This window comes from Toxorhynchites rutilus, chromosome 2 (genome assembly GCF_029784135.1).
Source record: "Toxorhynchites rutilus septentrionalis strain SRP chromosome 2, ASM2978413v1, whole genome shotgun sequence".
Classification (NCBI taxonomy): Eukaryota; Metazoa; Arthropoda; class Insecta; order Diptera; family Culicidae; genus Toxorhynchites; species Toxorhynchites rutilus.
Window position 1 is genome coordinate 286,802,037 of NC_073745.1, and position 18,804 is coordinate 286,820,840.

At 39.4% G+C, this 18,804-nt stretch overlaps 1 protein-coding gene across 1 annotated transcript; it reads right to left on the bottom strand.

The window, feature by feature from the left end:
- Positions 1-5,413: 5,413 nt before the first annotated feature.
- LOC129769418 (uncharacterized) lies at positions 5,414-6,504 on the bottom strand. Its single transcript, XM_055771694.1, has 2 exons — positions 6,226-6,504; positions 5,414-6,167 (listed from the first exon to the last, which is right to left on the bottom strand). Exons 1-2 carry the CDS (start codon positions 6,499-6,501, stop codon positions 5,475-5,477), a joined length of 969 nt encoding a protein of 322 aa, XP_055627669.1. The 5' UTR covers positions 6,502-6,504; the 3' UTR covers positions 5,414-5,474.
- Between the last annotated feature and the right edge of the window lie 12,300 nt (positions 6,505-18,804).

Here is an 18,804-nt window from a genome sequence, read left to right on the forward strand (position 1 = left end):
GCTAGAGGACCAAAGATGAACTTTTTCGTCCTTGCTTTTATAAAAATGATTATAAATATTTATAAAAATCTTAAAAATAAATCTTTATAAAAATCAATTTTCCGATTTTGTTGCTGTCGTTTCCTGTTGACACTCTCTAAACAAAATTCCACTGTCGGTGCGATGAAACCAGCTCAACGTATTAATAGTTGAATGCATTGGAAGCGCTCTTGAACAGTCTGACAAATAAAAGTTTTATTTTGAGGTTCATCCATTTAAGAAAATCAACATGATCAAATTGTAATCTCATTATAAATAAAAGCGCTTAAAAATCTCGTGTCCAAAAGCGCGGTGTAAATAAACAATGAGCATGTTTTGTTAACATACAAAAAGAAAGAGAATTAGCAGTGAACAGCTTGCTTTGTGTTGCATGTCAATGAAGAGTTGAAGAAAATCAGCTGAAAATCTGCAAATGCATGAGTAGCCAATACGTAAATCGATCAAAACAGTGACAAAATTCAACTTATGTCACAAATCTAATCGACAAAAATGTTCTCCTTTGACTTCGGAGGTACTCAGAAAAGTAAATAGGTGAACTTGCGGTTTGTGAGTTCCTCGAGGAGGTCATATCCCGCCCATTAGGTATGTACTGCTAGGAAGATCGCTCCACTGTAGTCCAAGTGTGAGCGCATCGACAAACAGCAATACTGTTCGACTGTTGCCCGGACAGCCGGACCAAACCTATCAGGCTGTTGGTACGCCGGTACAAGTTGTCGGAACTGATCGATTGGTTCCACCAGGTGATGCGCAAGGATGAAAGCTGGTGGGGCTATCGGCGTTTACGGTACGATTCTACTTTCATGATGAAGGTTAGATTTACAGAATTCGTTTGCACCTCGTTCCCGTTGGGAGACTAGCACACCGAACCCGTCGAACGCGAATATGTGACCGATGATGTCAAAAATGGTGTCCCAACGCTGAAAAATTTGGGCGTGAATTTGACACTGATCAGTATACAATGATTAAGTTTCATTCGGTGACTTTTCGTGTCTTCTATCACATTGATTCCACTATACTATGTGAAACTTTAATGCATTAACTTACAAAAATAAAAAGTTCTGACGGTAAGGTCACACGGGATCTGAATATTTGTTGCAGGTATTATAAAACGTTAAATCAATAAAACAAAAGTTGAAAATAGAGGTTACTATTTTTCCACTGTTTTGTTCGCCGGATTAGATTAATTCGCTAAAGTACCGTCGATGGGGATGTGACCCATTCAAAAGTTTTATGTGTAAATACATGTGCAAATGCATCAAACTTTGATAAATTATTAAACAATAACTTCTTGTACTACAGTATAGTATTTGTACCACAGTAAAGCAGATCATATCTGATATAATATGTAATTAAAATACAACATTTGTGGATTTATCATCAGCTCCGTAGTAATTTGTATCGGTTCTTTCTTGAAACAGAAGAATAGATACTTATTTTAGCCTAAGAAATAGGAGGTAAATTGTTAATAATTATCGATAAAAAACAATTGAAGTTGACATTGTGTTGAAGAAGCAACGATATCATTCTGGGTGCTCCGTGAGCTATTTGACAAACACTGAAATCTCAAATTAATATCTACCGTCTGACCATGTACAAGCATTGTTTGGTCAAAAGCATTTTGGTAACACGTACGGAAATCTGGATTAAAGGTGGGCCCCTCTCTGGGAGGTCGGGAAATAATGAATTTTCGTGAATTTCTTTCGAATGTTACAAATAAAGTGAAGTATTCGGGTATTTTGGTTATTGTTTAAGGTTTATCTGAAGTTGTATTTTCCATTTCTTGAGTGCACGAATAATGATTATTACGCTGTTGACAGCTGGATGCGTAGTTGCTGTCTGAAAATTGAAACCTTGCTGGTGATATCGGTTCTGAACTAACGGGGTATCGTAGAACAAATTCCAATGAATATTTTGAAACTTTGAGGCAATACCTAAAGCGTTACATAGGGCTTTTTGAAAATTCGAAACATTGCCAATATGGCGGCCTGTTTTTTAAAATAAGTTATTTTACATGAAAAATCGCTGTTTAGAAGCTCGAAAAACTGGAAAAAATGAAATATCAAAAAACAACTATGTAACGCTTTAGATAATCCATTTTTACAGGCTGATAACAAATTTCAGCTGAATCGGTCGAGTAGATCCTGAGATATCGATACCATCAGTTGAAAAAACATGGTTTCGAGAAAACCACATTTCAAAACTCGTACAGCAATACTACATTCCTTGATGTGATTTCATACTTTTGGCTGTAACTTTCCAACTAAATCAAATATCGAATATTCTTTTGGGATAATATTTCTGAGGGCATTGGCTTCTCAAAAATGCAAAAAACTCAAATTTGATTTTTTCGATTGATATGTTTCTCACAATGCTACTTAAATAGGTTGTCCTACAAATAATAATAAGACGGCGCCAGTGGTTGTATGGTTAGCGTAACAGCCTCACAATCCGATCGGCCTGGGTTCAATCCCAGCTGGCGTCGTTGGGATTTTCTGAGGCGAAAAATCTCTGGTTACGTCTTCCTTCGGAGCGGAAGTAAAAGAAGTTGGCCCGGCTCATGAGTTGTTGAGTCTGATAGGTAGGAACAGGTGGAGTCGCCTCCCTGATGTCGGTGATTGGCACTAAAGTGGCGGAAATAGGCCGACGAAAAATAAGCGAAGATAAAAAAAAAAAAAAAAATAATAATAAAAATGCAAAACTGTAGAATAAATATGCCATGAATTAACTTGAAAAATTTCAAATTGTCCTTTCTAAGGTTACGAGAGAATTAGTTTCGCTATCCTTATCGGACTTTTCAAGGTTGGAGGAAAATGAACTTTGGTGTTTCAAACTTCTATAATAGAAAGGAGAAAAATTAAATTCTGTTCTCGCTCTAGTCAGTCAGTCAACAGCCTTCCTTGAGGCTGGAAGGCAGTCTTCCATGTTTCACAAAAAACACTGCGTCCGGAATAAACATGTCCACGCTGCTGTTCACAGTTTTGTGTTTGAGTACAAACATGATTTTTTCGTACCTATGTTAGAAAATGTGACATGTTTGTATTCGTGGTATGTTTGGACATACGATGTTTAATCCCAATGTTTCACATGATGTTCGAACATGGTGTACAGTTTCTCTTGCATTTCCACCCCAAGCACCGGCAGTGCGTAGAGTAGAAGAAGCGAATCGGACACCACACCACCACCACTTAACGCGTGGTGTGTTGGTATGTTGACATGGAAAAAATGCTTTCCTTTCATGACAATGGGTGCTTCATCAAAAATATTGGGCAAATAAAATAAACCTCTTTTTCTGTTGTGAACAAAATAAACATCGATTGATATGAGAGTTTTTCACATTTGATAACATTATTTAGTGCACGCATCAATTTATATATTGAATTCATGTAACATTCGCTATTATTAGCTATTTGAGCAAGTACTAAAATTGAATTATTCAGCAGTGACATGTTAGGCGTGACGCTAACCACTCGACCATGGGAGCAACAATTTTGGCTGGATCTTTGAATACAAATTTTGATATTTGTACAAACACTATTTTGTTTGCCACTCTTCAATTTCCAACAGTAGTAAACAATATCAAACACCGAACAAGGAAAAAATCAACTGAAATATTCAAGGTAACCTAACCATATACCGACAGGTTCGAAGAACAGACTGAAAAAATATTTTAGGCATCCAATAATTTAATATTTGCTTGTCGTGTTTTGTGTAGAATATATTTGATCAGTACACGTTGGACAAAATTTATCTGTCAAAAAGAGTCAAATATTTGGCTTCGGTCAAACAGTGTATGATCACCCTAACATAGTTGTAAGCAAACATTGTCAAAATATTGAACTCCCGGCCCCGTTAGGCTGACGCCATATGAGCCTTACTAAAAATATATATTTTGGTGCATGAACTTATAGCCTCTTAGTTCGTGCAATTTTTGAAATGCGAGTTCGTTTCTGTGAAAAAGTATTCTTCGAAGAAATGTTTTGGAATGAATAATTTCTTTCCGTGTATGAAAAGAAACGAAACGAAAGCAATGAATACTGCGACATAGGGTGATATGTTTGTACATGATGTTCTTGAATTATAAACATCGTGTTTGTTTTCACATGTCTATGTTTGTGTATCATTGTTCGTGTTGGGGATAGACACTCAACACTAGCGAGAATCATGTTCGAATTCAAACAAAAACATGAAATTTTCACATCGCGTGGACATGTGTAAGTGTTTTTCGGAAGACTGCTGGAAGGTAATTTTAAAATTTTCTGAGAGAGAAAAGAGAACCAGAGAGACAGAGAGTGATTGAAGACATACATACACACAACATACATACAACTTCCTCTTCTAGCGAGAGTTTTTAGTGGAAAGATTGAATGATCAATTTGAACAAACCAAACAACACCAGGGCTCATTTGTTTCAATGAATATGCGAGAAACTTATGAAAACATGGGACGGGGCCGCTAGTATTTAAATATATTGATATCGCGGGACATTTAGTTCCTTTTGCCAAATGCGAGACGTTTCGTGGGACGTAATCCTACGCGGGACATTTTGTTGAAATGCGGGACTGTCCCGCGTAACGCGGGACGTCTTGTCATTTTACCCAAAACGATTAAGAAAAAAAACACCAGAATTGATCAACAGAAAAGGTGATGCTTTCCATCATGACAACGCGAGACCACACAAATATTTGATAACGTTCCAAGTTGGTTGGAAAGTTTTGGTGCATTTTGATGCAGTTCTACGCGGAAGGAATTATGAAATTATTCGAAAATGACAACAGTTTATAGGCAGTGATAACCCGTGAAAACGTTCAAAATTACCAAATTTTGCTCAAATGTTTAGATGAAAGCAATCAAGGTAGATTATTAATTTCAACTTAATGTCTGAAAATTCATTTCTCATCAGAATTGTTTCAGCAGAAATCACAGATCTAACGATATCATATTCAATCACATAAGTGCACCATTTGTTCCTATTTCCGTCATTCCATGCATGTGGCCTTTCGTACCATTCAAACTCGAAAAGTTGAATTACATTAGGATAAAGGCGCGTCTATCGCATCTGCGCACTCAAAAACGCATCGGACGTAAAACAATCAAGCCCTTTATTCAATCAACAGATACTTGGTCACACATTGCGTGGCTTCCTAAACTGGACAACCTTTTATGTGTTGCATTTGTGGGGAGTATTTTTCGTTCTTTACTCGTCGTCATGTTCGTATATTTTTTTATGAATTGTTCTTCAAAAACACGTGCCTGAGCAAGAATTATTATATGAGTGTTTTCAACTCAATTCAATTCAGTTGCATCAATATCGCTATGCACACAAAGTTAATTGAGAATATAACAATATCAATGGTTTTAACAGATTTTCATATTAGCGAATAAATAATTGCACACGAAAACAAACGTATAAAGAATCCGCATAAAACATTCATAATTTAGTTTTCAACAGTAATTTCTTGAGTTGATGTTGCCGTCGGTACTTCGGGAGGAATTACTTCTGATTCAGGCGGTATGTCTCCTTCCGGAATTGTTTGTGGGATATCAAGAGCTTCAGATGCCACTGGAGCTACTTCAACTTTTTCCGGTGCCGTTTGATCCGCATCAACTGTTTCCTGTGCAACCTGATTAGTTTCAGCTGCTTCCGGTGCTGTTTGTGCCGCTTCAACTGCTTCCGGTGTTGGTGTCCTTTGGGCTGCTTCAGTTATGCCCAAATTCTGGGTCATCTGTGCGACATCATCACTTGGCGCTGCTCCGTCGGGTTCTTTCTCCGGAGTAGGTGGTCTAACTGTTTCTATGGGTTGGGCCGATTTGTAACCCCTTTTAATTTTCCCCTTGATCGCTCTCAGAGGAGGATGTAGACGCAGTTGGGCCGGTAACTCTCCATCCGAATAGAGACGATCGCTAAAATAAACACGCTTGATACGAACGTTCGCATGGATTTGGATTCGAACCGTTTCAATGTAATTAGTTCCATAGGCACGCCGTGTGAAATCTGCCAGATTAAACTGAATTTGATTCCATCCTGGGCTTAATGCTAGAGGCATCACTGTGCAGAAATTATCAATTCGTGTTGCACTTTGGTAGTTTGATGCCCGAAATCGTCGCAATTGGTTACAATCATCGAGAATCTGTAATTGAAAACAAGCCATAATAGATCACTCCTGCATTGCGTGCATTGATTGTTACCTGTATTTCGAAGGAGAAAAACTTTTTCAAATTTTTCACAAGAAGCACAAGAAAGGGCAGCTTGACTCCCAGCGAGGGACAGGGACTTCTCGGAGCCACTATGTAGGTGGTGGCCACATTAGCTCCCATCAGTTCCAGTGTCATTAGCTTGAGATCTTCATCGGTTAGTCGTTTGGAGTGGCCGTTTTTTGTGACCACGTCCCATATTTCCAAAGGCTTGCTTCCGCTGCTGGAAAAGACAGTCAGGAAACCTCGCTGATATGCGTTGCGAAACATTGCCCGGCTTCCAAAGAGTGAAAAATATAAAACGGTGCGCAGCCTACTCGAAAATGATTATGCTTACACAATTATAGCCGTTTGGGGTAGTGATGTAATGTATTTGAAAATTTATTAACATAACATATAGGAAAAGCGTTCAGAAGATAATCAACATTTGTTTTATTGTTAAAAGATAGATGAACAAATAATTATATAATGGGTAGTAAAAGTATACTTGTTTTAAATTTTTATTAAGCTTGGAAAAACGTCCGAAATTCTTTTCTCTGCACTAGAATACCCCCTTTAACCGTTAACCTTTACAAAATAAAGTGATACCTCAGACCCCTATGTAGAGTATAGAGAATGATGATTTAAAATGTATCACTTTATTCCTCAGAGGTCATTTGGCGGTTGAATAAATAAAATAAAAGAATAATAACAAGCAGAAGATATATGAGTAACATGCCATGAGAACAACAGACCAATCAGAAGAAAGAACGCGGGTAAGCCATGCTATAAAAGCGCGCGCATTTCGGCGCTGCGATTATTCTTACAACGGACGTGGAACGAGCAACACCTAGCAGTGCTAGCAGCAGCAACAACAACGAGGATTGGCACCGACCCGAGCAACAAGCAGTTGAGCTAGGCATCACATCGGTCTGCTTTTAGCAGCGGCAGCAGCAGCGGAGTAATTCCGTGCGGCCAGCAATTGAGCTGTGCGTCGCATCGGTCTCCATCAGCGATAGTGAATCGGATTGGGCGTCGTATCGGTCTGCTTATAGCAGCACCGAAGTGATTCCGTGCAGCCAGCAATTGAGCTGAGCGTCGCATCGGTCTCCTTAAACGGAAGTGAATCGAATTGGGCGTCGAATCAGTCTGCTTATAGAAGCGACGGTAGCAGTGAAATCAATCCGTCCGACCAGCAATTGAGCTGGGCGTCGCATCGGTCCCCTCAGCGTTAGTTAATTGGACTGGGCATTGGTCTGCTTATAGCAGCGGCAGCAGCAGTGAAGTAAATCCGTGCGACCAGAAATTGGGCTGGGCGTCGCATCGGTCTCCTGCAGCGGTAGCGAATCGGATTGGGCGTCGTATCGTTCTGCTTATAGAAGCAGTGAAGTGATTCCGTGCAGCCAGCAATTGAGCTGAGCGTCGCATCGGTCTCCTTCAACGGTAGTCTGCTTATAGCAGCGGTCTATACCGAAGCTGATCCGAGCGATCACAATGGGCGATCATCCAGGCGGTCGCGACACCCTATAGACAATTTTTTTTCAATCTATCTAGAGTTTTTGCTATTCATACAAAATACTTACCAATTCAAATACTTTGCGGTTGGTTAAGTGAGTAAACTTGACATCATTTTCTCATCAAAATGCAACAAAATAAATAGACATAAAAATCAGTAAATATCAAGTGTAATTAATAATACAAATTCAAACACAATTTTTTGATTGACAAAGTATTAGGTGTACCGGTAAGTTTCTTCGGTTTTACAACAGATGGCGTAGTTTGATTATTATTCCAGTGAATCAAATTTCCAGACATTCGTTGGAGAGCTACTGTCATTGCGCGTATTTTTCAGTATATGTCAAAAAGTTAAAGCGTTAACAACATAGTTTTTGCCACTTCGAATTTCGTACCAACGAGAGTGTTTTTGCGGGGAATGTTACTTCATTACTTCAATATGAAGAAAGCTGCGGAAAGTCATCGCATTTTGGTGGAAGTTTATGGTGACCATGCTCCAACTGAGCGAACGTGTCAGACGTGGTTTGCACGGTTTAAAAGTGGTAATTTTGACTTGAAAGACGAAGAACGTTTCGGACCGCCAAAAAGTTTGAAGATGAAGAATTGGAGGCTTTACTCGATCAAGATCCGTCACAAACGCAACAAGAACTTGCAGATACACTTGGAGTAGCACAGCGAACCATATCCGATCGTTGAAAAGTAATGGGAATGATCCGAAAGATAGGCCATTGGTTGGCGTATGAATTGAAACCACGAGGCTTCGAACGCCGTTTTTTCACGTGCGAACAACTGCTCCAACGGAATAAAAGAAAGGATTTTTGCATTGAATCATTACTGGCGATGAAAGGTAGGTCCATCACGACACTCCTAAACGTCGGGCAACGTATCAACATCGACGGCCGCGCGGAATATTCACGGCCAGAAGGTTATGCTGTCTATTAGGTGGGACCAACGGGGTGTGGTGTAGTACACTGCGTTTCACAACTATAAAACCACTCATTTTTTCCAGAGATTCCAGTTTCCAGAGATATGTAAGAAGTCGGTTGAATTGAAGTATATAGTGTAGGATATAACAACTATCTTCATTTAAAAGACTGGCCATTTGAACTTTATTGTTGTGTTCAGGCGCGAAACATTCGAAAAACAAAAATTCCAGTGTTTCATAACTATAGAACCAGATGGAGAAACTCTCACTCCTTTACAAAATTAACGTCAATTTCAAATGAATAAACTAAAACCGAATAAAACCATTACGGGGGACCTCTACCGACGACAATTGATGCGTTTGACCCGTGCACTGAAGGAAAAACGGCCACAATACGAGCAAAGACACGATAAAGTAATTTTGCAGCACGACAATGCTCGGCCGCATGTCGCGAAACCGGTCAAAACATTCTTGGAAACGCTGAAATGGGAGGTCCTATCCCACCCGCCGTATTCTCCATTCTCCAGCTTCATCCGATCACTATCTTTTTTGATCGATTGACCAGCACCAGCACTCCAATGTTGAGGAAGTCAAAAATTGGATCGATTCGTGGTTAGCCGACAAACCGGCCGATTATTTCCGCAAAAGGATCCGTGAATTGCCAGAAAGATGGGTAAAAGTTGTGACTAGCGATGGGCAATACTTTAAATAATAAATTTGTAACCATTTTTGCAGAATAAAGCATTAATTTTTGAAAAAAAACGAAGAAACTTACTGGTACTCCTATTATGATGATGGAAACAATGTAGGATACTGTATTTCAATGCTGCGTTGTAACAAGAACTTCTGATAGTCTTGGTTGAGCTTTTGCTTAAGCTCCTCATCTGTACTGATGGTAATCAACTTTTCTTACATTATCATAAAGGCTTTTCATGGCTGTGATCAAATTCAGGAGTTTTCCGAACCTTTTTTAAAATCTTTGTGTGATGCATCCAGGTGAGTGACATATGATAATATAACATCTTGGAGCCTTTGTGATAATTTTGACAAATGCAGAAACTGTGAATATTCTTGAGTTTAATCATAAAGTACGATATTATTGATTTTGTCAAGTTGAGATCTTCGCCTTGCAGCTGCTAATTAACTTTGTTCAACATAATTTCTTAAACAACTTGATTGCGATAACATTTTTGAAGAGCTCTCTTCGCACTAGTCGTGCTGCGACTTTTCTCATGCTCAAAACATCAACCAAAATATGACGAACGGTCTCGTGAGAAATATTCAATTCAAATGAGTCAATAAATATCTGCAATTATTCAAATTTTTTCAAGTTCGAATCTTTATCTTCTAAAAACTCCAACACAAATTCAAAAATTGTAGAAAGTCTTTAGTTATATAATAACTTTGTAATCTATTGAAGTAAATCAGTAGCTGAGTGTATTATCATTCAAGCAACAATAATACTTTCTACTAAAATACTAGTCATTTTTATAACAAGTCGGTTTGCGTAACACAATTCATGCAGTATCTTGAAATTTTTCAAATAAGAATCTGTGTTAATTAATAGTCGTCGATTTTTAGACCTCGTCCACCCCCAAAATTAGTTTTCGTTCATGTCGACCCCTGGGAAACCGATATCGATCACTTTAAGAATTCTTGGTCTAGAAAATTGGGCACCGTGACGGTACAACAAAGCTGTGGGTCAGCAAAGCTAGCGATCCTCGAGGTGTTTCTTAATTGGCGTTTTTCAAGGCCTTTGTTTTCTTCATGTGATATAATAATCTCATACAAAAATTTCATCTGAAGATAATTTGATATTATAATGATTAGTTTAGTGGGAAACTAATCTCGCCTCCAGATGTCGACACCGTACCGTTGTCATCGCGAATGCGTTTCATACCGTTTCCACCGTGAAGTGTATTCGAGAATCAGGCCCTCTGTCTCCAGAAAGTCTCTTTCGTAGGCTTCCCTTCTGGTAAATTTGCATTTTTCAGTTCATAACTGCAGATCGTTTATCAGACAAAGAACTTTATGGCGAATTTCGACCGCGCATATTTTGGTAATAAATTTTCGCAAAGTTTCATCAAGCTCTTCTTTGCATCCAAATTCGGATTTGTATTCCAGTACGGCATAAACTGAGCCTTACCACTTCTTAATTCACCTTTCTTCTTCGTTTTTGGATGTTTCCCTTTTCGCCGCTTCCCCCGATGGCAGCTTCGGATTCGGCTTGAAAAGATCCAGTACTTTTGCACGTGTTAGGATTTTTTGGCTTTGGACAACCATGGTCTGTCACTTCCGGGTTTTCGGCCGTAGGTCAGACTTTTTTGAGTAACCATCTCAAAACCATTTCACAACGTCACACACCGTGGATTTCGGAAATTTCAAAAGTTTTGCTAATTATCGTACGGATAGACCGAAATTTTCGTTTCGAGTGCGACGCGTTTTCTCAACCTTGATACCTACTGGAAATGACATGACTGAAATTTGTTAAAATTATATATTTTTATGATGAAATGTATTGACTCATCTGGGCATGGCCTGTATATACAAATTGGGAACCCATTAAGGTTAGTCAATTTTAACAGAAGTTGCTACGAGTTTTGAGAACTTCAACTGCGTCTTGAGCTATTTAATTGCTTTCACAAGATACTTCTTGTCAATACTTGTGTACATTCTGTTAAATATATACCGGGAATTTCTGTTTTTAAAGAAAATGCTCATCAAAACTCATTAGGTTGTGGTAAAATAAATCCCTTATTTGAAAAAAGGTGGTAATCGCTTAGTGCCAGGTCCGGATTATATGGTGGATGCATTAAAACTTCCTATTCAAGCTACCGGAGTTTTTGCCGAGTCACTATAGGCGTGTGCGGTCTTGCGTTGTTCTGATGGAACACAATACCTCTTCTAACTTATAACTTAAACTTTTTTTTAATATTTCCTCATTTAGTAACTGTCAGTCCCAGTGGTGATCAACGTTTTTCTATCGAAAAATTCAACGGCAGTCCCTAGAACCGACATGGGGCTTAACGTGTTAAGAAATGAGTCGATTTTATTCTGTTCGGTGAAGGCTTCGCCGATGGAAATTCGATTCATTATTTTTTTTGATAATAATTGGTGTGGCACTCAAACATCGAGCTTCTTTTTGAATCCAACTTTGCACAAATGGTTTGAAGCTGTTTTATGGTCGACCCCTAGCTCCAGGGCGATGCTACGACTGCTAATATGACGGTCAACTTCGATTATTTGTGTAATTTTATCGATATTTTCGATGAGGGATATGCCTGTGGCAGGTGCATTTTTAACATAAACAATGCCTGAACGAAACCGAACGAGAACAACTGTAAAATGTTCATTTTTTTATTTTTGACTATGAAATAAAATAAAAATTTGCTCTTGATTGTTCTTTTAAATCAAGAGCAAATTATTTTTTTAGTGTGCAATGTAATCCTTACAAAGAGAATAAATTTGAAATTGTTTGAACGATACTATACGAGATATCGATCACTAAAGCAATATACGGAGAAAATAATGGATTTCTTTTTCTCCAACCTAATATTATCGCCTCCAAAATAGGCCCATTCTAACGCAATACAGTGGCAGACATTCGTTGAGCCGCACCCTTTTTTCGTCAATATTTTTAAAAATAAGTCAGTTCTTTGTAAAGTTTTGCTCATAAAAGACGATTATTGTTTATTTTCATCGAATTAATTCTAAAAAAAAGCATAAATTCACTTTTTGTTTTCTAACTAATTCAAATATGTGGAATCAGGGTGGACATTCGTGTAGCCGCATCCTAAAATTTCAATAAAAGAAACTTTGTGCGACAAATTTCGGGTCCAATCGGTAGCTAATATTTCGTATGTACACCTTCCTTTCGTATCATTTGGCATCGAGTCAGACAGCTTTTAAAGTGTTGCCATATTGATTATAGCCCAACATTCCTGATTGACTGCCTTGAGACTGGAAATGTTGTCAAATTGTCATCCGTTTGCATAGACCATCTCCGCCAAGATTCTCCATAGGTTCTCTATGGGATTGCAATCGACTGCCAGCAGGTCATTCAAGAAGCGGAATGTCCTTCTCGTCAAACCATGCCTTCGATTGCTTGGAAACGTTGATCTATGCATAATCCTGCTGAAAAAACGAACATGCTCGGTAGCGTTATTCTCAATATGGCCAATCAAAACGTTCTCCAGTAATTGAAGATACTTTTCGGAGTTCATTCGGGTGAAAATTAAACAAATGAGAAGCTTGCTGTGATAGGAAGCGGCTCCCCACACTGTCAAACTTCCGCCCCCAAAGTTTCGCTGCGATCTAACGACATGCCGTTGACTTAAATTGTACCAATAGCAACTGTAACAGTCCGGACCATCCAAATTGAACTTTTTCGCCGGAAAATACTACATTTCTTTATTCTAGTTTCCATTCCATGTATCTCCGGGCGAAAATGAGATGGTTCTGCTTATGGGTGGCGGTCAGTTTCGGCTTCCCTTGAGGTTTCTTCCACATGATGTTTGGTGACTCATTCAAGATGCGCGCAATATGAGTCTTCGTTACTGGAACAACCGATTCTGCCTTAATGTATGAGCAGGACATCGTTTCCTGGTTGCTTCGTGTCTTATTCGACCGTTAAGACGCAAAGTAACTTTGGTGTTCCTATTTGTTGGTTGTTATATCCCATATTCCTGGCACTATTTAAATAAATTCCGTACCACTTTCTCAGATAGACCAATTTTTGTTACGATCGAGCGATAAGAAAACTTTTGTTCACTGAATATCTTTATTATTTTCCGCCCCTCTTCCGTCAATAGGATACCTTTCGCCATTCCTTTAAATTCTACGTAAATCACTAATCTGACCAACTTCTTACGTTGCACATCTAATATTTATCTTGTAAATTGAACATTCTCAAGTATTTTTTCAAAAAACACAGATAAAGGCTAGGTGAACATGCGAAAACTCGATTTTTATGCCCTGCGGCTAAACATATGTCTCCGGAAAAAACGACGTTTGAATGTTTATATCCACCGATGCCGCCTTGTGTGTGTGTGTGATTGTGACGCACGTACTTTCAATAAAAGTGAAAGAACATTCCTAGTTGTTTTGTACGTGTTTCAAGTTTTTTTTTTCAAGTGCGGCTAAACGAATGTGTATCACTGTATACTTTTTCCAGCGAACAATCCGTCCAACAAGTCTTTGGAACATTTTTTATAGCTGTATTCAGGAATTGCCTTCAGTTCACGCAGCGAATTCGTTTTTTTGTCTTCAATGCCGTCAAAACGGGTCCAACGAAGCGTTTATTCGAGTTTCGGAAATGTCATAGGGGAAGTGGGGGAATAGTGGTCACATAATACATTGCTTGTATTGGGATATGATTTGTATTCTATTTCCAATAGACAAAATAACTGTTGCATCAAATCAGTCTACATATTTTTTGCGTTCGCTCATCCTTTCTCACAACACAACACACGTGCGCATACAATATTGGATACGAAAATTTTCTACTGAGGGGAAGAATAATTTTCAGAAGCTTTCCTGTTAATTCAGATTGATTGAAAAATCACAAAACCAAATGTATTTGGTTGCAGTGTTATAAAGGGTGTGTCACATCAAATTGCATCACGGGAAAAACGCTGTAGAAATTTAATTTTTAGGAATTATATCTTCAGCTTTCGCTTATAATCAGATAAGAGTGTATAGATCACGTTGGCCATGCTTCACTGTCAATTTTTCGTGAATTTGGAAAAATGTCGGCGAACGAAAAAGAGCGTCGTGAATTTATCTTGTGCGCTCATTTCGAGAATCCGGAGTTGTCACATCGGGACATCGGTAAGATGCTGGGAATCGTCCAATCCACGGTCAGCAGAGTACTAAAACGATACTTCGAGAACCTAACCATCGACCGGAAGGTGAAGAACGGCAAAAATGGATGCTCCGTCAGTGAAAAAGATCACAAGCGCGTAGTTAAGCAGTTTAGACGTGATCCGAGAAGTTCGGTTCGGGATGTCACCAATAAGCTGAATTTGTCAAGTTCATTCGTCCAGCGGACCAAGCAGCGGGAGGGCCTGCGTACATACAAGGTTCAGAAGGCTCCTAACCACGACGAAAGGCAAAACATGGTGGGGAAGACGCGAGCCCGGAAGCTGTACACCGAAATGCTGACGAAGCCGCATTGCCTGGTAATGGACGACGAAACCTACGTCAAAGCAGACTTTCGTCAGCTGCCGGGCCTGTTGTTCTTCTCCGCAGAGGACAAATTCAGCGTTCCGGAGGAGATTCGCATACAGAAACTATCCAAGTTTGCCAAAAAGTACATGGTGTGGCAAGCGATCTGCTCTTGCGGAAAGCGGAGCGCCCCCTTCGTGATGACCGGCACGGTAAACGGGCAGGTTTACCTTAAGGAGTGCCTACAGAAGCGCTTACTACCACTATTGAAGCAACACGAGGGGCCGACCATCTTCTGGCCGAATCTCGCTTCGTGCCACTATTCAAAGGACGTGTTGGAGTGGTAAGAAGTCAACGGGGTCACCTTCGTGCCAAAGGAAATGAACCCGCCCAACGCGCCGGAGCTTCGCCCAATAGAGAAATATTGGGCGATTATGAAGCAGGCCCTCCGGAAGAACCCAAAAGTTGTCAAGTCGGAGGCGGACTTCAAGAGAAAATGGATTTCTGTTCAAAAAAACTGCAACCTGACGTTGTACAGAACCTTATGGACGGGGTAAAGAGGAAGGTGCGAGCATACGGGCTTGGGCTCGAAGTATGAATAAAAAGAAAATGCCAAAAGTTGTTTAATAGTTTTTATTTTACTGTCTAAAATTTTCAAAAGGATCGGTCTACTGGGCGAATTTCTACAGCGTTTTTTCCGTGATGCAATTTGATGTGACACACCCTTTATGAATAGAAAACATTAGAATAAATTCTTTCGCATCAATGTATTTTTAAATTCCCAGGGGAACTGACAGAATATTTTTCAGCAACGATTAGTTCTTTCCCAATTTTCCTCGATACTTGAAGCCTATTTATTATATAAGCTTACTGTATACTTACTTCGATGTTATTCGTTTCTCCCTCAGGGTAAGCGAATATAATAAGGGTGGGGTTTACATTTTATACTTTTATGGTTTATAATATCACGCTTCCTTTGCTTTCGTTCAGGGTAGAGGCGAATGAACTACAAAGTTAAAAGCCTCTTAAATTCTTACTCTACTCTCGCACCGTGAGGACTTGTTTGTTGAGGGACCAAGCAGACAGCTCGTTAGTCTTTCGGTGGTAAAGCACCGACCGAATTGCTGATCCGCAAGCTACCTTTGCAGCATTTGGTTCGTGGAATTGCCCAGGACTTCAAAACCGACTTGCTCGTCAAAGTCCCGCGGTTATGTCACTGCAGGAGGCCTATTCGAAGATACCAATGTGTGTGCTATCCACGCAAAGCGCGTCACATTATGCCCAAGGACATCCAGCTGGCCCATCGTATCCGAGGAGAGCGTGCTATATTAGCTTAGCATATAGTCAACGGCCCTTTTCGATGATAATTCGATATCGATAGAGGCCATGTATATGGATTTGATAGTGAAGAATATGAAATACATGACATGGTGTAGTGAATATTTTCCCATATCGAAGAAATCACTTCGATGAAACTGCATTATAAAATTATTTGTGTACGAATGCCGCAATCGATAGTCGACTCTAAATTGCGCTGGGTAATTTCCTCTGAGGACTCGATTCCTCCTTTGAGCATTAATAATCTCTTTCTGGCAAAACGAAGTGGTATGAATCACATTATTCGAAAGATAAAATGAAGATGTTTTCTGCCAAATTCCTTCAACCTCCAAACATCTCTTTCTCCCGTTTGTCGTTATTGCGTTCGCTAATCCTTTCTTACAACACCCATTTCTCGTTTGAGAAATTGTTGAGTAAACATCGTTTGCCAGTGCGCGTAGAGCGGGAATTCCTTAAGATTCATTGCATCTCTAATAAATTGCCGAAAGACGTGGTCTTACTTTGATCGCCCTTGATTGAAAAATCCAAAACGAAATGTATTTGGTCGCAGCATTATATGAGTAGGAAGCAAATAATCGCACGAAAATTACATGATTTTCGCGATGTGAAAAATTTTCCGTTTTTCATGTTATGCATCCAATATTGGATACGAAAATTATCTACTGATGGAGGAAAATAATATTCAGAAGCTTTCCTGTCAATTGCTATTGATTGAAAAATCACAAAACCAAATGTATTTGGTTGCAGTGTTGTATGGATAAAAAACATCAAATTAAACTCTTTCGCATCAATGTATTATTCAATTCCCAGGGGAACTGGTAGATTATTTTTCAGCAACGATGACATCTTTCCGGAATCTTCTCGATGCAACCAAACGAAAATAGTTCCGCGAGTGCATGTGTTTGTGTGTGTGGTGGCTGCTCCGATGTCTCAAGCGGAACCGTTTGTGGCATAACTCTCCTCCTGATGGATTCCCTTCTGGCCTAAGGTGCACAAACAGGCTCTTGGTGACACCGTTCATCAGCGCTTTCGTGATAAACGAAGTTAGCTTCACCACAACAGCGACAACATGCTCCAATCGCTGTTCAATTATAACTGAGTGGGTTTACGAGCGGCGCTCGCTTATATACCGATTGGTGATTTCAATAGCCTGTTTTGAAGGCAATTTTAAGGCTATTGAAACAAGTTTTTGGATGAAAAAGTAACAAGTATATAACGCGTAGACATTTTATCTTTCGAATGAAGTGTTTATCATACCATTTCGTTCAGTTGTTTAGGAGCTATTAACGCTCAAAATCTCGGTCTCCGGCGTAACGCTTTCGTTTTCGAAACATTGATTTTACACCCCGGTATAGAAATGAAAGACGGAGTCCTACGTCAAAAAGGTGAAAAATCGAACTTGGAGGTAAAGTGGTCACCTAGTGGGAGCAAAGTGGTCACTTGCACATATCAAGCTAAATGGGATAGATTTATGCGTTTTTTTCGTCCAAATTTGTTCAAATCATACTTGATATAGTACGTACATGTATGAAATAAACTTGGCCTATTCACCTAGAGTCTCAATTTGATTTTTCTCATGCATACGAGAGTGCAGTAAGAACCACATATCGTTCCGCATAATAAGGCTTCGTTTAGTTGGAGTGGTATATTTTTCCAGAGTCAATGCCACAAAAAAAATCTTCAAGAGCAGAATGTCACAAGGTATATCAGCTTTAGTAAACAGAACATTGTAAGTGAATAACACCTATGACACCTATGCTAATTAATCGCTGAGATTGAACACAATATCTCTTCACCTCTCCTAGAATAGGTTAACAGTTGTCCAAACTGATGATTTGTCCAACATATCAGATTGATTATACTAAATTTCGCGTGAAATTCCTTAGATACCATGCGCACAGAACTACGGCCCAATGATTATCGAGAGAGCAAGCCACTTGATTACGATGAAATTTTTGAAGAGCGCTTTTGGTACTAGTCGTGCTGCGACTTTTCTCATGCCCAAAACATCAACCAAAATTTTACGAACGGTCTCGTGAGAGATATTTAATTCATGTGCTAATTCTCAAACTGAAATGACATACTGAATAACGGACATTGAGACCACTGACTGTAGTACCAATTTAAAAAAATCAAAATGTTAAACAGTAATATTTAAAATTACGAATTCTCTGTATGTATTTGACAGAATGTATCACTCACGGTGATGACATTATAAGTAAATAATTTATGGAATTCCAATCATCAATCAAGAAATATTTTAATAATTCATTCAATGTCTGATAATTGAAGTAGACATTGGTCGCCCGAAGTTTTAATTGCGATCAGACTGCGATAATTCGTCCACATTCAGTTCGGAACACTCGTTAACCACCCACACCGATGCGGAAGGCCTTCCTGTTCGACCTGTACAACCTAGTAGAGACACGAGAATCGTGAACCACCACCAAACCACCAAAACAGTGAACATCTCGCGGCGTGGAAAATCAAATAATGCCAGCTGTGACGGGAAACCGGACGCTAAATGGAGAGCAAGCGAGAATAATTGGCGGCATACATGTTACGATCTCGATAGCGCACGTATTCCGTCTGGAGCGCTTATGCTCTCAGAGCGCTTCCAGATGCTCGTTCAGTATGGGTAGTCAGTTGGT

Coding starts and splice junctions, on each gene's coding strand:
- LOC129769418 (XM_055771694.1), bottom strand. CDS start 6,501: ATGTTTCGCAACGCATATCAGCGAGGTTTCCTGACTGTCTTTTCCAGC. Junction 6,168..6,225: donor TTTTCTCCTTCGAAATACAG/GTAACAATCAAT, acceptor TTTCAATTACAG/ATTCTCGATGATTGTAACCA.